The 26,597-nt window shown below is 37.5% G+C and overlaps 1 protein-coding gene across 2 annotated transcripts in view; it reads right to left on the minus strand.

The window, feature by feature from the left end:
* Positions 1-26,597, minus strand: part of ME1 (malic enzyme 1) — a 126,044-nt gene that overhangs the window by 65,070 nt on the left and 34,377 nt on the right. For both annotated transcript variants that reach the window (XM_088138093.1, XM_088138097.1), the window contains exons 4-5: positions 16,842-16,917; positions 12,753-12,914 (exon numbers count right to left, since the gene is read on the minus strand). In XM_088138093.1, the coding sequence (XP_087994219.1) occupies positions 12,753-12,914; positions 16,842-16,917 (238 nt within the window). The remainder of the gene's footprint in view (positions 1-12,752; positions 12,915-16,841; positions 16,918-26,597) is intronic.

The following is a 26,597-nucleotide window of genomic DNA, read 5'->3' on the forward strand; positions in this document are numbered from 1 at the left end:
TTAATTTGTTCGATGATCCGTGTGTTTGTTTTCTTGGCTGTCCAAGGTATTCTCAGAAGTCTTCTCCCAACACCAAAGTTCAAAAGTGTCAAATAATCTTCCTATCCTGCTTCTTCAAAATCCAACTTTTACTTCCATAAAGTCAAAAGGAATACCATGGCTTGCACAATTCTGATCTTTGTAGGTATAGACACATCATGGCATCTGAATAACTTTTCCAAGGACTTTGTGGCTTCTCTATTAAAGTTTGCAAACCTTTTGCATTTTCAGTTGTCAGAGTAGTGTCATCAGCCTATTGCAGGTCATTTCTTCCTCTAATTTTTAAATCACTCTCACCTTCTTCCAATCCGGCTTAATATATACTCACCATATAGGCTGAATAAATAATGGGAGAGTATACAGCTTTCTCTCAATCCATTGCCAACCTGGAGCCAGTCTGTTTCGTCATTTTCTGCCTGTACTGTGACTTCCTGATCTGTACATACATTTTGCATGAGGACAATGAGATGTTTTGGGATCCCCATTTTTTTAAGCACATTCCACAGCTTGTCATGAACAACACGGTTAAAGGCCTTATTCATATTCAGTGAAGCACATTATGACTTCTTTTTGGTATTCTTTGGCTTTCTCAATTATCCAGCATGCATCAGCAATAATGTCTCGAACATTCCAAAGCCACATTCTAAAAAGGGGTTTGTTGTTGTTTTGGCTTAGTTTAAAATGGTTTTGGCACAACAAGATAGCTAAAATTTTTATAAATATCATGAAAAATTGCTAACTCTTTTGTTCTGTACTAGCTAAACTGTCATTTTTCCATATATAAGCAGTTATGTGATTAATGATCTATTCAGTAACCTCCATTCTCATACTGCCTGGAATTCACAAGATTTTTTTTAAGCCTGTTTCTTATGAAAGGCAAGGTCAGGTGCATAATTATTAGACAATATTACAAGAATGAGAAATTATCTTCTGTGCGGGTGTGTGCGTGGGTGTGCATGTGTATCTTGGTTCAAGTAGGAAAGTCAAGTTGTTTCTTTGCTTTTCAGTGATTTTTAACAGGACTGTCTTTCTGTCTCTACATTCTAATTTTTGTACATCAGCATACCCTCCAGATTTCCAAGAAAATCTGTTTATATTAAGAGTTTATATTAAGTTTGCATGATAAGATATAAACAAATATGACCAAAGACAGTAAGTCAAACTTACCTAAACCTCTTATATTATTGTATTGTCTGTCTGATAATCAGTTTTCCAACATGTATCAACTATTATTGTTTAAATGCACTTTATGTTATCGAGGTTGCTTCAAACTATGTACCTCTACTTCAGGATTTAAATTGGGAATGGGCAGAGACCAGCCAATCAGCTTTATGGACCAGATCCAAAGCTACGGTAATGACCTGATGTGCTCTAGAACTAACTTAACCTGATTTGGTTACCAAATCAGAATAGCGATTTAGAAAAAAATAGCCCTGAACTCCTGTAATCAAGCAGGGGGAAAGCACAAATGACTTTGTTTTCCTCCCATCAAAATGCAATAACATTTATTTTAAACACAGACCACTGTGACAAGATAAAGCAAGCATCAATGCATTTTTCAAACTAAATTTCTCAAGTTTTTTTAAAGAATGTTTTTATCACTTTGCTGTTTCGGGCCACAGTGTGATTCTGTTTGCGGTAATGATATTTTCTGTGGTAAGGAATACCTAATACTGAATTTCAAACAGATAGATTGAGCCAGGAGCTGTACAAAAGGAAATCTATAAGGGAAAAAATGTCTCAATCCTGAGTTCATCTCAACTGATTGTGGGGAGCTGAGAAAGAAGCCTACCGGATTAACCCAATTATCTTTTCCATAAAATAAACCAGTTACTAGGAGAAATCAGCTAATGGAGATCTAAAAAATGTCATCATTTATCAGATCAGAACAAAAGACTGGGTGACATATGGCAAGGCAAATGATAAACTAAAGATTCCTCTTAAATCCAAGATATTTCCATCTCCAAAGACAATATAATTGGGGTGACAAATGGTAGCCTATTCATAAGGATTACTTTGATTGGAGGATAGATTTATAGTCATGGAATCAAATATTCCACTTCCTTCCCCACTATGGCATTTTAGTTAGGTAATACGAATGACAGAAACAAAAAGAGAATTTTAATATAACAAGATCAATTTTCTGTAACTCCTAAATAAGTTAATAGATAAAATTAAAGATGCAGTTTGTGGGGTGCAGGATCTACTAGATAATTCTACTCCTCAAAGGTATTTTATTACTATATCTTGAAATACTTAGAGCTGTTCTTAAGAGTGCTGAATTTTCACTGATTAGATATACAGTGGTACCTCAGTTCACGAACTTAATTCGTTCCGCGACTCTGGTCACGAACCGAATTGGTCACGACCCGAATCAAATTTTCCCATAAGGTTCAATGTAAATACAGTTAATCCGTTCTGACCCCTACGAATGTGGTCGCCAACCGATTTTGGTCACCAACCGAATCAAATTTTCCCATAAGGTTCAATGTAAATATGGTTAATCCATTCTGAACCATATGTGTTTTTTTTTAAACCACAAAAATATGAAACAAAGTACAGTACAGTACAGTATGAAGAGAGAGAACACTAACCTTGCTTGAGGCAACTTCTGGCGTGGAGGACAGGAAGGCGGGTGGGGAGGTGGTTATTGTTTGGAGGGAGAGTCCCCCTCCAAAAGGACATCGGGGAGATCTCCTTCAGGGGTTTCCTCTCTTCTTTGTCTCTTAGCTGTAGGCTGAGTTTTGGCGAAAAATCTGTCTAATGTCACTTGTTTTTCCTGCGCTGCATAACCCTCCAGAAGAGCCCTGTTTCATTGCAGTTGAACACTTGATGAGTGACGTATCCTTCCGCCTTCATGAATTCCACGAATTCTTTCTTGTAGGTTTCTGCAGCAGCCTTGTCAGAACTGGAAGCCTCACCATGTCTTGTCACACTGTGGATGCCACTTCTCATGCGGAATTTATCAAACCAGCCTCTGCTGGCTTTAAATTCTTCACTTGCTGCGCTTGTAGAGGGGTTTTTTTGCAGTAAATCACTGTGCAATTTCCTGGCTTTTTCAGAGATCATAGCTTCACTAATGCTATCACCTGCTAGCTGTTTCTCATTCAACCACACTAACAAAAGTTTTTCCACCTCTTCCAGCACTTGTGTCCTCTGCTTGGTTAACATTGTTACTCCTTTTGCCACATCAGCTCCTTTGATGGCATCTTTATTCTTCAAAATAGTCGAGATTGTCGACTTCGCCATCTTGTACTCCGCGCCCAGATCAGTCACACGAATACCATGCTCATGCTTTTCTACAATTTCCTTCTTCAATTCAATGGCTATTTTCTTCAAAACCTTATTCTTGCTCTGCACTTTCTTTTTACCACCATGCTTGTTCTGCACTTTCTTTGGAGCCATGCTAAAAAGCACACCAAAAAGCTTCACAGCCAGTGTCTGTCTGAGACCGCGATCTCACCTACAGGAATCCATGACCACGTGTCACAGCAGGGAAAATGGCCGCGGGTCATGTTCGTCACCTGATGCGGAGTTCGCGAATGGAAGCAAAATTTTGCAAACAGTGCTGGTGAACCGAGGTACCACTGTATCACCTTTCCAACAATTTTCAACTGCTGGAAAACATTCACATATAATGCCAAAATTTCTTTTGATCTTTATGATCATGATTTCTTTTGAGAATCAATTTTCTTCACAAGTATCAACAATCCTTGATTGTCCTTTTCAAAAACTTTCTTTAAAGTTATATGGCAGACACTGCCATATATTATTATTTAATGAGCATATTTCCTCTCTCCCTTCACTAAAATCTTAAATAGACCTTAAATAGGCCCAAATAATGCACTACCAGTTCTTTGCAAAGATCTCATAGTGGAAGTAGAACTAGTAACAGTAATAATACAAGATGTCTAGCTCAGGTTTTCATTTGCAAGTCTTCCATGTCTTATCTTTAATACATTTGCTTGTCTAATATATAGAGCTGAAGCCAACTAGCAGCTACTATTTCAGATTCAGTCTCTATCAGTGGCTCTTGTCTGAAGATAAAAAACTGAAAATACATGATGAGCTTTGAACAGAAACATGCAGTTAGGCTGTTCAATAAATCAAAACAGTAGTAAATACAGCCAAGTATTGTCAAATTGTTCTTACTTCTCTGAATCAAAAAAATGTGCTCTTTTCCTTAGAGTTGCGTACTATGAAGATTTTATTTCACAGTTTAAAATATCTAGTGATATTTCATGGTTTTAATAAATCCCCCACAGAATTCTGATATCTGATCCGGTGCCAGAAGTACCAGAAAGAGCCTCACATTTCCTTAGTTATCTCATACTCCTTAAATGCGTTCTTCCCACTGTTCAAGTAGAATTCCAGTACAGAATCTTAAAGGATAGAAATTCTAAAACTATGCCACTGCTTCCTCCTCCTCCTCCTCCTCCCCCTCTGCCCCCCCAAGAAATCTGTCTCTACAGCTTACACAGTGACAAGGCCTACAGTGATTTCAAATGGGTCAGGCAAGCCTAAGTTCCTGCAAATTTGTGATTCCCCTGAGCAGAGAAGATTGACAATGTCAATGATATCATTCTGTACCCAGATCCTGTCACTGAGCACTCTGCTGCTGTTCTGCAACCTATAATACCCCATTCCTTTGGTCTGGTCATTGAAAGGCAGCTATAGTATCATGTGGGACTACCTGATCAAATGATATCCCTTCAGCTCCTAGCTCTCTCCAATTGCAACAAAAGGGATGCCAGAATTAATTAGAAAATTCTGCCACAAATGTTTTAACTAGCAAACACTCTGCTGCTCTGGTCTGGCTCAAATATTATGTCAATGGATGGTGGATACTTCCCATTAACTATTCTTCTAATGAATCTCCAGACAGAGGCAATTTTTAAATCTTGCATACTCATGTTTTAGACTGATGTTTATTCTAAATACAAGAGTGCAACACTTTATCTTTTTCATGAGAACAAGTACTTATTTTAAAAAAATATGTATAAATATTCAAGAAGGCAAAAACCAACCTAGTATATACTTGAATACTACTTTGTCTAAGATCCTTTCGGTGTGAAATTTACTTTAACCTAACATGTGAATTTCCCTCCACCACAAAAAAGCCTTGATACAAGGTGACAGGAAAATAGGTAAGGTGACTGTATCAGGTAGAAGCTGAGATCTCAAGTCCAGACCAAGTAAGAGAACTGAAATTTCTGGGCTCAGAAGCTTTTCAGAACTATTAAAAAGGGAGGAACAACATTTAAACATCCATTTGTTATTCTATGGAACATCCTGATTTAGCACCTCTCTTGATTATGTATACTTATACCGTAAGATCTATCAGGAAAAGGACTGGTTGAATGGGACAGAGACAACAGGTTATAGGTATCAAAAAAGTTCTGTAGGTTATGGCGTACATGGAAAGATTAATTCAAATCTATGTTGTACAGGTGGTCCTTGACTTACAACCATTCATTCAGCAACCGTTCAAAATTATGATGGCACTGAAGAAACTTATGACCCATGCCCAAAATTACAGCCGTTGCAGCATCCCTGTGATCATGTGATCAAAATTCAGGTGCTTGGCAGCCTGCCCACACTTATGACTGCAGGGGCGCTTCAACTCCCCCATCCGCCTATCTCTCCCACCCCATCTATGTCCTTTTGGCCACCCTGCACCCCGCCTTACAGGGCACCAAGTAGCCCCAGAACCATGCAGCTCTGGGGCTGCAAGAAGCCCCTGAGCCACAGCCCAGCACGAAGCTGCAGCCACCCCAGCTCAGCCACACAAAGCTACCCCAGGAAGCATGCATTTGCCCAGCTGTCTTCTCACCCAGTTCCCCACACCGACCTTTCAACTTTTGTACCCAGCCCCTGCAGCTGAAGCAGAAGCACCTTGCTGCCTGGTGAACTCTTCCTACCTGTGGCTCCCTGAGTTTTCGGAATGCTGTCTTCAGAAACCTGTCCAGTGTTTGTAGACCTTTTGGAAAGACAAGGCAGGTTTTTGAAGACAGCGTTCTGAAGGCCCCAGATTTATGTTAGATTTACAGCAGTTAAAAGCCATGTATTCATAAAACATACTTTGATCCCTTTTTTAAAACAAAACCAACCAAACAGAACCTGGTCAAAAACTGTTTTCAACATTCAATTTTTGTTCATAAAAGACTGGTTGTTAGAGTAGACTTAACATTGAATTGATATGTATTCTGGTTATTTAATCTAAATTTACCACTAAGCTTTGAACACTCTGGTATCCCAAAGCTAAAAAAAAAAAGAAAAGAAAAGAAATAGCCATTTAGCACCCTGTAGTTGTAAATGTTTTAGCACTTCTCAAGAAAGATGGCGATTTTATTTTAAGAAATTATTAACTATCAGGAAAAAATTCAAAAATGTGTTAGTTTGCTGAAAACTGTCAGCTGCCAAATTATCAGCAAATGAAGTATGTCAGCCAAAAGTTTTCGATGTAATAACAAATAGCATCAGCATAACCTAGCCAATGCAACTGAAAGTCAGGAATCTCTTACAAATTTGTCACTGTTCTGGCATGTGTTATATATAAATATATACCACCACAGAATAGATCTGTAATGCCCAAACAGGAAAGTAAGGGGATAGAATGGACTGCATTTCTTTAGCTTTTATGCTGCTACATTGCAACTAATGGATTACATGTGAAATGTGTATTTTATATTTTAATGCAACATCCAGACAATTTGGCCAAAGAATCCATTTTCTTCTGGAAGAAACAGCAAAAGCAAAAGTCTTGAAGGATGCCAAGAACAAGAAAGCTTCAACATGGGGAGGCAGTATGCCTACTTGATGCTTGTCCTCCACTGATTAAATTTGAAATTGCTCCTATAGAACTCTAGATGGAAATCCAGACCCAAGCAAATGCCTACATAACCCCCAACCACACCACAGTCAGGCAATTCACAAGAATACTCTGCACCAGTCCAGCCAGTCCAGAACCTTGGTGGGAAGTATGGCTGAACCATCTCTATCCCAAGATAGATTAGCTGTGAAAGAATTCTTTGTGATTCCTTTCTATGTTTTGTTCTGAAATGAGATGTTTCCGCAGTATTCAAGCAGCTTGTTTTAGCAAGGTGCCTCCCTGAATAACACCTTAATATCTTCATTTAATTCCACAGACTATCAATATATCCCAGACTATCTCAGGTTACCTGAGGAACCATCTCGTCCCTATTACATCGACCCGTCCCACCCGGTCCGGCAGGAAGGGTATGTTACAGACCCTCTCGCCTTGAGAGTTTCACCTGGCAGGGTCCAGGAAGAGAGCCTTTTCTGCTGTGGCTCCCACCCTCTGGAATATCTTGCCCCCTGAGGTGAGATTGGCCCCCACTCTGTTGGCCTTCTGAAAGGTTACTGGCTCTACCAACTTGCACGGGGACCCAATGGGGGTTCGCAGCACTGGGGGTGGCTGGTAGCCTGAGGATGCTTTCTCCACTTTAGTTTGCATTGTAGTTTTAACTTTTTAGCTTAATTTTAACCTTTTGTAGTTTTTAACTTATATATTTTTTCTAGGTTTTTCTAGTTTTTTATCTGTAACGCCTAGAGTCACTTGTAGAGTGAGATGGGCGGCATATATAAATTTGAAGAAATTAATAAGTTCTAGCCCACCTTGACTCCAATTCCAAAAGTACTTATTAAGTTGTACTCTTTATTATGTTTATCTAGAGATGTCTATATAGCATTTCAAACTATGCCTTGCTATTTTTATAATAGCTGCCTCTTTCTTACTCAGCAAATCTTAATTTTTATGTTTCTGCATTTATCTACCTTTATGATCAGAGCATTAGGTGTTTCTAGTCTATATTGTATTCAATATTCTATATTCTATTCCATAGGCCCAGTTGGCCAACTCATAGTCCTTTCAAGACTTTGGCATGGCCTCAACCGTTCCCCTTCTCTTGTGCCACTCAAAGTAGGTAGCAGTGTGGTTTGTGGTGAGCTATTTGAAAATCGTCTCTTAGGATTTAGCACTAGGATTAGGAAAAAGCATGGTAAATGAAAAATGTGCACAGTAGTTTGCATTTAAAACTTTGGGGTAAACTTTATATTAAGTTAAACTTAGACATATTTTGGAAACCTGTTTAACTTTCAAATTGCTCATTTACCTTTTGAAATGCCCACTTAAAGATGAAATGGGTTCTGTGGTGTGTTTTTTTTTTTTTTTTAATACATATATCTGTTTCTGAAAGGTTTAACAACAATTTTAAAGGAAAATAACTTTGGGTAAAATGGTAGCAAAAATATATACAATAGTGTCCTACTCTCTTTCATGCCATTCTGCTGAAATTCTTGGAACCTTCTAAGTTGCTGCTGCCAGTAATAGAATACTTTTTCATTTATTTAATGTATGCAATATTAATGTACATACTACTTTCTATGTTCTTGCCAACTTTTTTTTTCCTGGCCAATCCACTTATAATCCTCAACAGGTCACACAAGACTGAGTGAAACTTCTAGTCCAAAAAACTTGACTAGACATGTGCCAGTAGCTGGAGAGATGGGTATAGTATTCTGTAAAATGTTTATATTAAAAATAATGTTCATAATGTTTATACTATTATTAACTATTTCTCTCAAGCTACATTAACCCATTTGAAGCAGGCTTTCATAATTTTGTTGAAGCACAGTATGTTTTAATTTGAAGTGTACTATATACTAGCATTCTATTTTGCTCTATTTTAATAGTTGATCTTTAAATAAAAAAGAGCAATTTCCAAAAATTTAACTATCTTTAATAAATGTTGGAGGTGAGGAACAAAGATGATACTTAAAATACATTATCATCTTTTTTTCTAATGTATTTTTACATGGTATTGTAATTTTAAACTGTTATTAACTCTCAGACTGGTAATGGGGTGACAGAAGAATGAGATGTAATATTTCATAATGCAGAAAAAGAAAATAAAGTAAGACATTTTAAATAACAGCTCAAGGGGCAAATTGGCCAGCTTAAAAGAACCAGCTGTAAATCTCTGGTTCTTCTTTCTTTTGGAGGCCTCTGGTAGATTCCCGCTCATCTTCGAAAACCATGGCATCTGTACATGGAAAAGGTCCAGAGAGACCTCATCTACAGCAGCCTTCTGCTGTTTATCATTTTAAAGGCTCCTTGGTATAAAGTGACTGCAAGCATTTCAACCATTCCCTGAAGTATTATATTTAAGCTGAGTTACAGGCCTACCCAAAGATTTGCTGATTCTTGCCAAGTGGCAGCCATGCCCATCCATATCTGAACCAATACTTCATTTCAAGAATGTGGTGTTTCAACCATACACAGAGATATAAGATCACAAATGCTGGCAACAAGATGGAAGCCTCAAAGTACAAAGTAGGTTAGAAGACTATTCTTTAGCTTAAGTATTCACACATGACACATCTGTCAGACTTTAGGCATTTTAATAAGCAGAATAACGGATGAGCATCTGCATGTAGTTGATAAATATAATCTAGAATAAATAAAATAATCACAGATATAATAAGCCAAGAAGAAAATGAATGATGCCCTTTTTTTAAAAAAAGGAAACACAGCAGGAACGCATTTAAAATCTTAATTTCCCTGCCACACAAATATGTAAGAAAACACATTCCAAGTGGTATGTTGACTGATGTATCCATGTGGTATTCCACTCGGTTCATTCATAACTGTATTATACCTGTCATAATTTTATTTAATTTGATTTTTTTCCTAAAAAGATCCTTTTGGACCCCTTTTGTATATACAAGCATTAAATCTGTATCATATGTTGCAAAGATGAAAAGTTCAAAGTTAAATAATATATTTAATACATCTTAAAGAAAACAATAACATATCTGGAATTAGTTGTACTTATTAATCTCATCAGGTACCAACTATATGAGAGGCACAGGAATTTTCTTTATTTATTTTCAGGAAGGTTAATTGTGGAGAGAGGGTTCTCAAAAGGAAAGTAGCAGGGATGTGAACAGGAAGAATGTTAAATCAGCAGAACCCAAATGCTGATAAAGACACCAAGTGTTGTCACAGTGGAAGCATCAGGGCAGAGGAGAAGGCTTATAAGCATTTTTGATGTGAATATGCTGTCTCCTTGGTGGATCTGGGCTCCTAAAACAAGACTGCCACAATCACACAGAACTCTTCCATGAGTGCAGAACCAACAAACATGGCCTGTTACAACGGGGCTTGTGCATGGTTTCTCAACTCCATTCTAACTAAAATGCATAGGTTCAGTCTAGATAGCTGCCTCATCAAACTGAAACTTCTGATAAACTTCCCTGTTTGGCATTCCAACTGATTATTATTTGTTGCTAATTCCAACAGCACTATTTCATTGCAGCTGAAACACAGAAATGGAATTTTATGGCCATACTGTAACACAATTCTGCGTTTTCAGCTCTAATACATGGTTAGCTATATTTTCAAGAGTTCCAAGACAGAGGTTAACATAGTTCAACATTATATATTTATTGAACACTGATTTATCAAAATTAAATTTGCTGTGTAAATAAACATGCATATTATCTGCATGTGAAAATATATACAGAATTCCTTACTTATTTTCAAACAAAGGAGAAGAACTGAAAAACAGTTTGAAATGCAGCTTCTTTCAATCTGGTGATGAATGTACTAAATGCCAGTTTGTGGTATTTTTATCCCAACATATAGGGAAGGAGAGTATCAGACTGGAAAGGCATTTTTAATTTAATATTGTATTTATTATATTCCTTAGGAAGAAAATCGTTTGTTATATCCAAATCCTCCAGTTTTGACTTCATTCTGGGATTTAATTTTTTCTCAAGCAAAACAAATAGCTGCTTCTCTAATTGCCAAACTGTATGCATTTCAAACATTTGTCCTTTATCAAGAAACCCTCTTAAATACAAACTGAGAGGCCTATTCTTTTTCCACAAGTGGTTTATCTTAAAAGCTACCTTAGTCCTTGTGGTTCTGTTCTCTAATTTTCCTTTTTTTCTCCCAGTCTACTTGGGATGTAAGAAGAGCAGATTCAGAATCCTCTCTTGGATCCAAGTTTTTAAAAGATGCATTTGCATAGAAATCATTCTTAATTAGTGCTTTAGACCAAACACAAATTTCAGGAAGTAGAGCTGGCCTTCAATATTTGGAACGTTTTGAAGGAAAAAAGGAAAAAAGGTGGGGAGGGAGGCTGCCACTTTTCCAATTTGGCTCATAATTTATAAATAACAATGAGATGGAACTTGGAGGAAAATAAATAATTATGCTTCTTATACAGTCTACCACTGAAAGCAAGCATTTCAGAGTACTTCCAGCCATCAGGGTGGGGTAATTCTTCTGCAGGGAATTTTCTGTGTTTGCTAATGAACAACAGGTTCTTCTGAACTGTGTGAAAATGCTGTGCAGACACAGCCTCAGAGCAAATAGTCCTTTGACTAAGAACTAAACTTAAACAGATCTGTCAGGTGCTGGAAGTTTTAGTTGACCTTCAAACCGACATTCCACTTTTCCATTAAAAAAAGCAAGTATTTAACAACAACAAAAAGTTTCCATCAGTAATTCCGAACTTGGCTTAACAGGTTTAATTTCTAAGGATTTTTTTTTTTTTACTTCAGCTGAGAGTAGGGTAATAGGCTGTATGTACTAATATGTTCTCTTTTTCAAACTGATTCCAAGCTTGTCTGTTTTTAAATATGGGAAATATACTGTGCAGTAATTTTATATTCCTTCAGGTTTTCTGAAACAGTGATAGTAAATAATTAAACCTATTTAGCAAATCATCTGATGGTTTTGTATTAATTTCATCACTTCGTAGATTTCTGTCATCTAAAATATTTCGTCATCTTCCTTTTCTACCACATTCTCCTTATGCAGTTAATATTGAAGTTCACTTCAAATAAGCCTAAAACAATAGATAATACTTGTGATCAAATGGAACTTCAGTGTGAATAGGTCTGCTTTGAGTGTGAAGAGGATGGGCTGAGGTCTACCAAATATTTCATGATACCGCAGCCTGCCTATCTTACCAATACATTGAAGACAATTCTGAACTATTTCCTGATTTTCAGTTACAGTTCATTAGTGTAAAAAGGGAAGTGGAAAATCCCATTCCATGAGCAGAACTTCATTTTCAGTTCTTAGAATCTAAGACAATATGTCCTCTTGGGGTGAATATATCAGTAATACAAGTAATGACTATCAAATTTTCTTTCAGTATAGGAACTCAACCCTACATGAAGAGAACTAGAGAAAGGACTGCAATGTTGATTTCCAAGCATGAACATAAAATCTTACATGCTCTCTTACTTCAAACCAGAGTAAACAGGTCCAGTTTCCTATTTATTAATGTAACCAACATTGTATTATTATAAGAAGAATTGTGCAAGGAATAAAGCATAGGTAGGTTACCATTATGCCCTAACCATCACCTAGGAGTCAACTACCTTGCCAAAAGTTGTACTGATGCATCTTCCTTTCTATTCAGCTTTGTCCCACCTGCACTACTCAAGATAGTACGGTCATTGTTGCAACAAAAGCCTCAATGTTTATGGGATGGAAAGCAAGGAATTAACAAATTACACCTCTATGCTATCACTTTGGAACAAGAAAAGATTTTTTTCTGAGAAAAATGTTAAACATATCTTTTTTTCTGAATAGGCATATATTACTGCACAGTTTTGTCTATCTCTCTCTTGAAATATGTCAAACACTGATGTCAGCATGAACAAACAGTTACCTCATTGTCAGTTCCCACATCAAGCATAACGGGCAGACACTCCTGGGGCTTCAATCCTCCGCATGCTGTGTAAAGTGCTAGTTTACCCACTGGGATGCCCATTCCATAACAACCTAGGTCTCCAAGGCCAAGAATACGTTCTCCATCAGTCACTACAATAGCCTATGGAAAAAGTATGGTAAGGATTATAGAACTGCAAAGATATCCTGGAGTCTTTGTTATGACCAGTTTTAAGCAAGCCAGTTTAAGCTCCTTCATGTTATTACTATTTTCAGAACAACCACCATACATATATACATACATAAAACTGTGTTTTCTTTAAGGCCATTACTTAAGTAAATAGATCTTTGGTCAATCAACTATATGGGTCTAGGCTGATTAAATCAGTACATGAGAAACAACTCATGTCAAACAAAGTGAGCATACTGGATTCTCTTTAATGATGTCCTTTTATTTCCAGAATGGACAGTTGGTCTAACCCTACTAATAAAAGGAAATGGCAGTTTTGATCAATTTCCTTTCCCTATTTCAGAGAGTGGCCCATTCTGCCAGAATGGATTTTGCAGAGAATAGAAGACTGTGGAAGAAACTGGCAAAAATCATGTTTTTAACTTTGCAATTACTTCTGAAATATCCAAGATCTTTTGGTGAAGGAAAAGATACCAGTGGGTGTAATTTCTTTCTTAAGTGTTTGGATGAAGCAAATAAAAGGTTATCTCTCTGACACAGGAGACAATGTTTGTTTTAAGACAGACATTGCCATCTGCAGTTTCTATTGCCCAATTAATTGGGGAGCTCTGGATAATCATTTCTTTTTAATCAGATGCTCTAATGCAGGGTTTCTCAACCGTGGTGACTTGAAGATGTGTGGACTTCAAATCCCAGAATTCCCCAGCCAGCATGTTGCCAAGGTTGAGGAACCCTGCTCTAATGAATCTGTTGTTTAAAAACTGCAACATTTTGCTGTGATGCAAGGAGGAAAAAATCAGTTCATTTACTGACACAACCTCTGTGATTGAGTGCGGATAGCCCAGCACCATGATTCTGGACATTTGCACTAAATAACATAACTGTTTAATGTGCTGCTTTAACTCCTCTGAGTAATGACACTATGCTATTTCCAATTCTTATTTTCCAACTTAAGGACTTAATTTCTGACAACAGGCTATTAATTATCAACCAATTAGGTATAGGGAGCCTTTGTCAGTCCAACTGTCACATCTGTTCCAGGAACACATCCTGAGGCAGCATGCCAGAACTGAGCAGAGCCAGTCCAAGATGGACAGGATCATTCTCTTTCTTCCTTTGACTTCCTTGATTCCCCACGCACATGCGTAAGCATTGATCCCCTCATTCTCCCTTAATCTCTTATAAAAGTCCCCCATCCTACATTAATAATTTCATCTGCTCAAATTGGTGTCTACCCACAGATCATCCCACATTATTTTTCATTTATACAGAAGAGGAATCCTGCACAGGCATGGCTGTTTTCAGAAATGTCCAAAATGTTGATCTTTGAAGATGTTTCCCTTTAACTAATAAAGCCTTCTTTGTCCTTTTATTTAGTAGCTGTTTGGTTCTCTCCACCTGGAGAATTGGAAAAAGCAACCCAGATAGGGCTGAAATATGGATGGCTGGAGGGTGAGAAAATCCTACTAGAATGACTGCTCAGCTGAAGCAGTGGGTAAAAAAGAAAAACAGCTGGGGCAAAGGCCCTCTTTGATATAGCCTCCCAACCAGCAGGATTTCCTGGAAATTAGGAGTGACCGCAAGGGTTGATGCAAAAAGAAAGAAAAAGAGGACGGAGCAGTTGACAACTGCAATGCAGTTTATGTGGGACTACTAGAAAAAAACTACGTGGGACTACTGGAAAAACATGACTGAACATAGATAATGTTAACAATATGTATTAAAGACATACATGTTGTTTTTGCTATATCTCCAGTATTTGGAATTTATCATGGTATCAAGAATTATGGATCGGGGGGAGAATGAGAGTTGGCTAAAAGAATTATTATACAACACTTAAAGTAGAAATCTACACCTGGTTCTCAGCAACATATTGTTGTCAACATCTGAATTGGTCTTGGAATAGAAGAAAATGTTAATTAAACATGGTCAAAATTTTTGGAGCTGTTCTATTAATCACATTATTTCTAGGACATTATTTCTAGGACCCTCTTCTCTTTTTCATTGCTATGTTGATCATTTTTGAGGTTGCATTGATCCTTTAATACTGTTGTGTTTATTTGTATTTGGTTGATTTGCTAAGCACAATAAAGTAAAATATACACTGAGAAATGACTGGGAGTTGCAACTGATTTAAAATATTGCTGTTAGGCTGCTAGTAAGTACAAAGTACAGGGATCTTGATGTCAGTTCTGAATTATACTCTTGCGTTACTCCTGGGCTGTGGAATTGCCTTGAATTGCATACGTCTCCATTTTAGAACATCAGTCAAAGCACACACCTTTTTGCCAGTCTTTTAATTGTTAACTATACTTAACATTGGGTTTAATTTTTTTTTAATTGTTTGCATTTCACATTTTACTGAATGTTAGCCACCTGAGTAGTAAAGCAGGGTATAAGCCATATAAGTAAACGAACAAATAAGCAAGCAAGCAGTATGACAATTGGAGGAGATGTTAAAGACACACATAGTCAAATGAGGCTCAGACAAGAAAACTCTGAGTCCAGAGGTTACCCACTGCTGCTTTAAAAATAGTGCAAATGAGAAAATGGCTTAAATCTCAGATAAATCATGTTCATGAATCACGCAACCAAATCGGCTGCTATCTACCAGAAAAATTCTTTAAAAGCATTTAGCACTTCCAAAGTTCTCAGAGAAAGAATCTCAGGAACCTGAAGCTTTCATGCCAGATATTTTTCACCACAGTTTCAAAGTTTCTGTATATAAACAAAAATAATCTGTTTCTGGTTTTTCTCTGCTAATCCTTTGAGAATACAGCCATTGTTGCTTAAGAAATAGGTATTCAATGCTACATTCCACAGTGGTTACATATTTCTGTTCTGGCTCCAAAAGGAGTATCTGAAAGCTGGTGAGAGGGTAAGATGCATCGGTTATTGTCACAGCCACCTCCCAACTGACATAATAGGCAATGGGGCAACAGCAACTGGCAAACCACCTGCTCTACAAACCCTGCATGCCTTTACAGATAGCACATATACCTGAAAGGGCAGCCAAGATCTAGAGAAGATTATACATTCCACTGTAGAGATGGTGCGTACCCAGTATCCAAATAATTTCAGTGCTCCCATTCAGAGCCCACTGAATCAAAGGGAAATCTTTAATAAGCTGACAATGCTGTTCTCACATGAAATGTGGATTTAATATTAGCCAGCTATTTTCATAAAAGTCAAAAGGGGAAAAAAAACAATGCATACTCTTAGAAATATAAATAATATATTTAATTAATAAATAATGCTGGTCATATTAGTGGCTTAGCAAACATGTATGTAGAAAAAGCTAAGTAGTCCATAACTGGCAGGCTTTGCAGAATTCGTGAAGTTTTATGTAACACTATTTAGTGGAACAGTCTAATATCCCACATCTTCCAATATGTGCTACTATAAACTATGATATCAAAATGTCTGTTTGATACTAGAATACTATAAATCACATGAATATTTTTTATTCATTCGTATATGTTGGGGAAAAAATCCAAAATTCATTTTTTGCAATAACAGTTTTAACTTTTAAGGTTATTTTTTGTGGCGCTTTTGAATAAAAAAAAAAAAAGCAGGATAAAGTATTTTAAATAAACCTCAAAGCATTTTACTATATCACATCCAAATTGTACAGTGGAACTCTTGCTAGTACTAAATATTTAAGACTATGGTCAAAGGGCCAAACATCTGAATGTTCCCACATTAAAAAAAAAAAAACCTGCTGTGTTACAAAGTCCCAGACTTGCTTTCTCTTAGGCATGGTATGGTGGGGTACTACGTTTATGGAATTTTCAGGAGACAAATAAATAAATAAATAAATAAACCCTACACTATTGTTTACACCAGTAACTTACAGGCATGATTCTAGTATGCACATACATGCATCTAAGAGACACCTACTTTTATGGTAGTTGCAGGCCATGATTTAAACAATGTTTCGATATGTCCTCGATCATGGGAAGTGATGAAGAGTCCTCTGTAAGGAAAGAATTCAAACTTTAAATAGTTCTTAAAATATGAAGTCTTCAACCCTTCCTTCCTTCCTTCCTCCCTCCCTCCCTCCCTCGAATTATACCTTAATTTGACCTACAACTTTCAGTATTGATTTAATGTATTGCTTACAATTTATAGTTTTGTTAGTGATTTGCACTGTATTAATCATGTTTAGCTTACAGTTCAATGCGGACATTTAGGTTTTGTTTAGAGAAAGAAAATTAAATATTTTACGCTGTACTTTGGAATATACCAGTCTTTACTGCTATTTATCTATCCATATTTACTATCTGTAGTTTATCTCCTACATTCCTATATATTTTGTATTTCTTTTTACTTATAGCCTTTTTACTTAAGACTTTCAAAAATATTTTTTAAAAAATAGATGGCACCAATTCATGCTTTCTTATGTACATTTTAGCCCTTTCATTCATAATTAAGCTTTCACTTACCCACAGATATCAATCAATTCCACTCTATAAGATCAGCCACTTAGACTGATGCAGCAGCAGAAGTCAAAGTAATAAATAAGATCATCTTCATTTAGATTGATTATATACTTCCCCCTTTTTTCCCACAGAGCCAGAGCATATCTTTTTTTCTATCTTTCTTTTCCTCTGTTAATTCTTGTTCTTGTCCATTTAGTCCTTTTACATTTCAAGGGACAATCTTCCATGTGCCATGGTAATCGCCAGGTGAGCCTTTAAATATTAACTTCTCCACCCATGGTTTTAATCAATTAAAGCTTTCACACAATGCTTTAAGCTAGAGAAGGGGTAGACTAGGGTACTAGCTTTAGCTGTACCTTTGCCACATGTAGCATTCCTTGCCAACAATAAACACAGTATCAGTCAGTTCAGGCATATTTTGAAAAGAATGCCAAGAGCATAACAAAAGCCCAATTTTACCCAAAGCGTGCTCATGCTGTTCTATGCAAGCTAAGGTCTCTAATCTAGAGACTACTCTATATGCCAACCAACTCTTGCCCACATCACATCATGGAGGCTTATGCAGGGTACTAACATACACTCAGGATGAGTAAGTAGGAAATGATTACAATTGTGAAATGAATGGATTTTTTTCTTATTTTCCCTCAAACTTGATCATCCATTAGCCACTATGTAATTTAGAAGTCTAAACTTCACTTAAAAAAAAAATTAAAAAGCACTATTTAATAGCATTCTCAAGAATTGTCTACTTTCATACCAGGGCTGGCAACATATTCTGTGAGTCTAATGATGAACTACTGTACATGCAACACTACTGAAGTTTATTTACTTTATTTATTAAATTTGTATGCCACCCAACTCCCAACGACTGGGTGGCTCACCACAAGTAAAGAGGAGGAGGAGGAGGAGGAGGAACAACAACAACAACAACAACAACAACACAACACAACAAAGATAAGGGAAAAGATAGCAAGATGACAGAAACTGGACAGGAATGGAAAAAAGAAATACACCCACACAATCCAAAGGTAGTCTCACTGTCTCTCACTAAAGTCCTGGGAGAAGAGCCAGGTTTTTAAGGCCCTTCAAAACATCAGCAGGGTGGGGGCCATCTGGATCTTAGGAAAATGTTGTTCCGGAGGGCAGGCACTGCTACAGGGAAGGTGTGCTTCCAAGGTCCCAATAGATGGCACTGTTTAACTGAAGAAACCCAAAGTGTGCCAACCCCACCAGATCAAATAGGACAGGAAGATACTATGGGACATAGGCAGTCCCTCAATTAACCAGGTCCAATTCAATTAGACTCATTCCTGATTCAATGAATATGAACTCTGGAAAGTTTGTTTTCCAGCATTATAAACTAAGATTAGAAAGACTAGCATGCAGAATTCAACAAATGTAATACACATGCACACAGACAGTTGAAAACACTTTTGTGAGTGTGGAAAAAGACCTGGTTGGTTTAATGGTTCAAAAAGAGACGCTGCCAAGTACACTCACATATTCCAAAGCAGCTCTTTCAAAGAATTTGCACAGCTTTAGTTATTATTACCAATCTTTAGATCGGTTTATATTTACTGGCCCTGTAGTATGATCAACCTACAGAGAAGAAGACACAAAACTACTTCTAGAATCATGCAAGTCAGAAACAGAATCTCCAAACCAAATGTGGCTATCTTCATGCACTGATGACATATTTAAGACAGTTAATACGAATATTCCCATGGTATCCCATTAGGCAGTTTTCTATAAAAGCCTAAAAGTCATAGGACTAAAGATATTTCGTCCCTAAAGCATTGTAACATGAGGTATTTACAATATCGTTTTTTGAAAATTCCTAACATTTTCTTAAGGATTAAAGATCAAGCCTGTCACGACTTCTAGATATTTAACTAAACTAGTGACATGGAATTATTAAGCCTGTCGTTTCTAGAAGATGTTGCAAAATATAAACACAGTCTAGATCTCCCTGAGACCTCATAGGAAATACAATGTCCTGCTTGGGGCATTCTATTCAAGGAAAGCTGAATGTAAAATAAATTCTTGCAGTAACAGATACTCTATTTTTTGAGAAAAGGGTTAAAATAACATGGCTCATGTTTCTTGGGAAGAAACCCCAGTTAGTTATATTCTATAATTCACAGAGGGATTAACATTAAAATACTTCAGTCAGGATATTCCACGGATGTTTCATGGAAAAAATATTAACTTGGATACCAACATTAAAAAATGTACAGTTTTAAAATAATTTCTTGAGAATGGCTGCGAGGGCCAAGTCATTTGATTCAGAAATAGCATGCAGTTTTTGCATGTAGAAGATTGCAGGTTCAATTTCCAATATATTCAAGTAGCACTTGAACTAATATCCATTACAGTACTACCAAATTCTTTCTTGCTTCTACATTATTTTGAGATTACTCTACTAGAAGAAATAAAAGGTGGTTGTTCTGACCTCCAGACTAACAAATCAGTTGCGGCAGCACTTGAGAAATAATTCCACAAGATTTCTGGAAAATTGTGCTGTATGTCCATCTTGAAAAAAAATCCTCACATCTGTTGCTAAGAAGTAATCTGAACCAGAGAAGCCTGTTCCCCATATTGTTTAATGTCTACATGAAACCACTGGGTGAGGTCATTCATTAATTCAGGGTGATGTGTCATCAACATGAAGGTGATACCCAGTTATATATCTCCATCCCTAGCCAGACTGGGGATGCAATGGAATTTCTGACGTGATGCCTGAAGGCTTTTAGGTTCTGTATGGGACTGAACTCTAGCAAGGTGAAATGGCTGTGGATTCAAAGGCCAGCTGAATCTGAAGTGGGTCCAACTTTAGTTCTGGATGGGGTCATGCTGCTCTGGACAGACCTGGCTTACAAGGGGAAGAGGAACTCTTTCACAGCTCCTGCTTGAACATAAATGGAGGCTGTGTTTAGGAGGGCCTTTGCACAGCTCCATGTAATGTGCCAAATGCAGCCATTCCTAGATCAGAAGACCCTGTGCATGGTTACTAATGACCTTGTTATTTCATGGCTGGACTTCTGCAATTTGCTGAACCTGAGGCTTGCTTTGAAGACCATCAGGAAGTTTCAGCTGGTACAGCATGTGGCAGCCCAGGTAGATTCCAGATACTTTATCTCTGCGACATCATTACTATACCAGTCTGCTGCTGGATGTAATTCAGGATGCTGGTTGTCACCTTTAAAGCCTATATGACTCAGGGCCTTGATACCTACAAGTCTGCCTATCCAGCAAATGAGAGAGTCTTGAGTCCTGGTAAACAGTCTGTTTCAGATGTTAATCATTCCATTTTAATTTGCAACATCCTTCAGTGTTTGACACACACAGTTTATATACAGGAGAAAATAATTAAAATGTGAACTCCTGATGACAGATAAATATGAATGTTTGTTGGGGTCAGCTGGAGATTATGGGAACCACAAGAAGAATGAGATGAAAAGTTTCTCTTGGACCATACCGGTTCAGGTAAATAAGCTAATGGGGTAAACATTTGTCTTCTAGGAACTCTGAAGAGAAGGGTTAAGGCTAATTAGAGAGGCTACAGGAACTAGCGCTGACAAGATTTGGAGACTGGCCCAGAATACTATGACCTTTGTGTGACTACAGAGGTTTGTTGGAAATCTTCCAAGCTACTAGAACCTGGGCAATTCCTGGAGTAGAGGGTTTGAAAATGTGCTAACAACTGAATTTAGGGCTCAAAGCTTGGGATGGTACTGGAAGGCTAAAGAGGGAGAGCCAAAGTTTACACAGACAGGGAACAGAACAGGAATTGAATGCAGGAAGAACAATATTTCATCCAAGTGGATTGCAATGCAACAATGAGCAATGATACCAGCAAACTTATCCTTAGATGAGGTGGCATACGGAAGAACAATCTGGTCTTTTCCATCTGCCACAGGTCAAGAACCATTAGTTGTTTAGTAGTAATGGTTTGCTGAACCATTTGCTGAACTCTGAAATGCAACATTGTCTAAGAATGTTAACACGATGACTGTGTTCTACTTGCACCCAAGATGTCTACATTTGAAAGCCAGTAAGAAACAAAATGCGAATGGCTACATACTTTACAGAGACAGTAATGGCTAAAGAAAAAGTGGGTTATTAACAGAAAACAGTGATATCTGACAAAAGAATAATGGCTAGTCTAACTCGCCCTGATGGAAGGCAGAAAGTGATAGAATAAGGAGAAGCAATTGTAACAACACTCATAAAATGCTTCATGTTCCTTTTAAGCCCAGGATAAGCATCAAGGACTATCCAGCCCCATTTTGCTGTCCCCAGGTTTATGCTGCTAATATTTTCATGGTTTTTTTTTAAGACAAAGACTTAAAAGAAACTCAAAAAAAAAAGAAGACTTAAACGAAACTCAACTTTGGGGGAAATAAAAGCCAGGATACCTCCCCTCACATACCATTCATCTGTCTTGGGGGACATTACTAAGTCACTGCCAAGGCTACCCCTGCAGATTCTTATAATGTCGCCCCTCCCCCCTCAAAAACCCCTTTGAAACAAAAACAAACCACAGCCATTACCAAACTGAAATTGGCCATCCTCATATTAAGGTCAAAGCAAACTTACCAAATGCCCTCTACCAGGGGTGACCCATCTATATATACAAACTAGGCAGTGCCAAGTTAAGCAGAGTGCCAAATATTGAGGAAAAAACAACAAATTAAAAAATACAATTTTGGGGGGTAAGGTTTAGATGCTGGTAGCTCATTTAAGGCCTCCACTGCCCTCACTAACAACTACCCTGGCACAGATATTAATATGCTGGATTCGCACATTGTGATGAACCACACTTTGTTTGTGTTTTCGTTAGCCTAGTATACTGCATGAACCCAGCCCACTGTGAGATCTTCAGTAAACGAAACCTGCAAACAAGGAGATCTTCCAATCAAACAGAAACAGTCATGAAAATATAAGATTTCATGATTTTGCTCCTGCCAAAGAGCACTAAGCATGTTTAAGAAGAGCAGGAGGAAAAAATAATATATCCCATGTCTAGTGTTTTCATTTTGTTTTAATTTTAAAAAAGGGATTTTTACACCTATTACATTTTTAAATTAATTTTTAAATTAAAAATTATTGCACGTATAACATTTTAATTATGATTTAATTAAAATACATTAGTGAGGGGTCTAACTAAGAAAGGCCTATTAAAAGCTAAGCATGGAAATTTTTAAAGAGGAGTGAAATCCTAAAACAACATTTGAAAGACTAAACATCTGGACTTTATCTGGCTCAGTATCAATTTTAAAAACTCTATCTAACTCACTAGGGAAAATAAGACTCTTTTATGTTGACATTCTTTTCTAAATACATTAACTAATATCTCTGCAAATAGAGTTTCATTTGTCACCTATTAAAACATTTAATTATAATATTTTCCATTGAAATATTAAAACCATATATTAGCCGCATGCTTGCTGGAATACTACCTGACACATTTCACATAAGAGGAATATGATCTACCAGATTTACAACATAGTAAGCACACTAACAATGCCACCCTATCAACATATCCAGATACCCTAGATTAGAAAATATGCATCAATATGCTGTCCTATTACAAAGTGAACTAATGCTCTGGCATCTTCAGAAGAACCCCGATGTGTCTGTTTTCTGTGCACTGTGCAAAGTTGTAAGAAATACAGTCAGCTTCCAAAGAATTCCTTCCCCATAATTAACATAGCCCGTACAATTACCTTGGGAAGTAGCAGGATCTCAGAAGCACACAATTTCCTCTACCTTTTCTGAGCCCAGAAATACATTGAAGACATTCCTTCATATTAAATTAATGGCATAGTTCCCAATAACATGGTTCATTTGTTTTTTTAATTGAGCTTAGCACAGTGACAACAATACAAGCTTTGTTTTCTGTTATTAAGTTTAATTGCAGCACTGGATGAACAGATTTTCATCAGGATAGCAATGGAAGAGTTAAACCTTCCTTCCCCATATCCTGCAATCGCTACTGTCCCCTATTTTCCCCTTTATATGACACTGTCCTGCAACACCTTCAAGGTGGGTAAAATCTACTAGGCATTATCACCCATTATTTTGTAGGGAAGTTAGGTGACTGGCAATGACCGGAAGCAGAGCCAAGAGGAATGGGCAATGGGAACAGCAAAGTATAGTCTTTTGCCAATTCACAAATGGATGGAAAACATTAATTCAGTAGTGGGGACGGTCCATAGAATAAAAGTATCATTTGCAGAGTAGCCTGATTAAAAAAAACAAAAAACTGTCCCAAATATTTCTAAGTAGAAATTGACTAATTCATGCAAGTGCAATTTACTTGCTCAGTAGTACAGAAATGCCATTATACATGCTACTATAGACTGAACCAATTTGAAAAGTCCTATTGTTTAATTTACTGGAATAAGCAATGCCTAGTTCACTAATGCCATCAAGTCAGTAAAGCTACCACAGTAAAGTTTAAGTACAGATACAACAGTTGCACATTGTTAGCACCACTGACTTCTACAAGATTGGTAACAAATTAAGGTGGTCAACTGTCTGCCCAAGAACCTTGAGCACTCCATTCAGTTTTCAGCAGGTACCAGCAGATTTCCCCAGAAATGTAAGGCAGTTCTGCAGCATGCCATGTTGATCTCTGGTACATGGAGATGAAGAGGATGTTGGATTTTATTTCCTCAATTGGCCTTTCTTGGACCAAAGGTTTAGTGGGCTCCATGATAAACAAGGCATCTGCCTTCATTTCAATGGTATGGATCCAAACCTGGGCTTGAATCTCTGTTCAGTTGTCTTGTCTTGACTTGTCTTCTGTCACCATCATTCAAGGTATCATTCTGAAGCTCCATGGTTTAAGATGGCCTGTCCTCTGTTGGGAAAGGATAGGTGGAATATCTCCCTTTGGGTCACTGTGATATGTTTGCAAGACATTTTGCTATCAAAACTGCTCATATTTGCTTTGACAGACCCCATTTTAGCAGGATCAAATGGAGCAACTAGGTCAACATCTTATAGGATTATATGAGATTCTTTTGATCTTGCAGATTCTGGGAAAGTAGGTAGGGTTCTTAGAAGCATATGCTTTGCCACCTGTGGGATGGACCTGAGCTTCATCTGACTCCTTCAGACAGCTACCTGGAATGTATGTGGTTGTATTTGAGAAGTGATAATAATTTCTTTGAAGGAAGGGTTCATGCCTCCTGCCTTGAGGGCAGCAGTATTACATCTTCTTCCAAAAAAGGCCATCTCTTATCTAACCATGTTAGATAACCTCTGTTGGTCTCCAACCTTCCTTTCTTGAAGAAGCTTTTGGAGAATGTGGTAAGTTGGGCTGAGAGAGAATGACTGGCTCAAAGTCACCCAGCAAACTTCTGTGGCTGAGGGCAAACTAGAACCTGGGTCTCCCTGTTCCTAGTTCAACACTTTAACTAAACAGATTAATTAGATTTCTTTCCATCAGATTTCAGATCTAGGCATGGTATTAAAGCTACATTGATTGTTTTGCTGGATAAGAGGAATGCAGTCTTCCTGATCCTATTGGATCTCCCAGTGGCATTCAAAACAATTGATTATGAATACTTCTAGATCAACTAAAAGGACTGACAATGGCAGGCAGTATTTGCTGTTGTTCTGCTGTTACCTAAGCAGATAGTTCCAATTAGTGATAATGGGGGATGAGTGATCAAACCTCTATATAGGATGCTGCAGGGCGTGGTTCTTTCCCACATGTTAACATCTACATGAAACTATTAAGTCAGGTCATTCATTGATTCAAGGTGACGTAACATCAGTATGCTGATAATATCTAGTTATGTATTGCCTGCCCCAAGTCAGACAGGAAATATAGTGGAGGTTCTTACTGTCTAGAGGCAGTAAAGGACTGGGTGGGATGAAACGACGTGAAACTTAATCCTAGCACTATGAAGTTGTAGTTTGTCCAAAAGCCATCTGACTCGATTATGAACTCTATGTTGGCTCTGGGCAGAACTGCACTCCTCCTGAAAGAGTAGGTGTGAACTTTTGGGGGCGGAGGGAGAGATTCTTCTATATTCACAGATTTTACTTGATCTGGGAGTGGAGCCCATGGCCAGGGATGCTTCTGCCCAGCTTCTGCAAGAGTCACTCATTTCCTCGAGATTGGATTACTGCAACATGCTCTATTTGAAGCTGTCTTGGCAGATACCTGGAAACTTCAGCTGGTGCAGAATGTGACAGCCCAAATGCTGGCGAGTGGGAGCTGTTTCAGCAGTGTTATACCTATTGTATATTATGAGTACTGCATTTGTTACCTCTGTACCTGACTACAATTTAATGTTCTGTTCTTGAACTCTAAAGCCTTACACTAGTCTGGAAAGCGATGCTTCAAGTTTCCTTCCACGGAAGGGTGGAGGCAGGAAACATTCCTTTTCTTAGGAAACCCCATCACTCTGGAATACTCCACCTCCTGAGGCCCAGACAGTCCCCAGAACTGTAGAGTTCAGGAAAGCAGCAAGGATGCACCCATTTCAAAGGGCTTTGGTGCCTGTCACCTTGTTCCCTCTTAATTATACTTGTTCAAATAATAATTGTTCTATTATATTTAAATAATATTTATATTTGTATATAAGCCACCTGGAGTCAGGAGAATTGGGCAGGGTATAAAAGATAGATAGATAGATAGATAGATAGATAGATAGATAGATAGATAGATAGATAGATAGATAAAAATAAATAGGCAGGCAGACAGACAGGCAGGCAGTAATATGATAGATTATCCCCAGACTATATGCAACTATGCATAAAGCAGAGTTGATTAGAAAGGGAAAATTTTCACAAAATTCAGAGATAATGTTCATTCACAAAACAATCAAATTAATCTTTCTTTTAATGCATAAAAATATTTCCCAAAGAACTTCAGAGGAAGCTATATACAAGCCTTTCTATATAATTCTCTAGTTATATAGTTTCAGGAAGGCATATTTTATGCATAAGAAATATGGCAACTTCTCAAAAGAAGGTTGAACGTGTAGGCATTTCAGACTCATTTTGATACTAAATAAGCTATTAAGTGTGTTCCTGGATGAACAAACATACCCTACAACCTAGAAACTCATGGATATATGGCTGTTGCCAATTTTCATTATATCACATAAGTCACTGCAGCCAGTATCCATAAATGTCAGGCCTGTGTATAAGAATGTGAAGAGAATAGCTAAAATAAGCTCAAATGAAATAA

This window comes from Python bivittatus, unplaced genomic scaffold (assembly GCF_059951505.1).
Source record: "Python bivittatus isolate LINGU-HERP-01145 unplaced genomic scaffold, Pbiv_v1 ctg000020_np1212, whole genome shotgun sequence".
NCBI lineage: Eukaryota > Metazoa > Chordata > Lepidosauria > Squamata > Pythonidae > Python > Python bivittatus.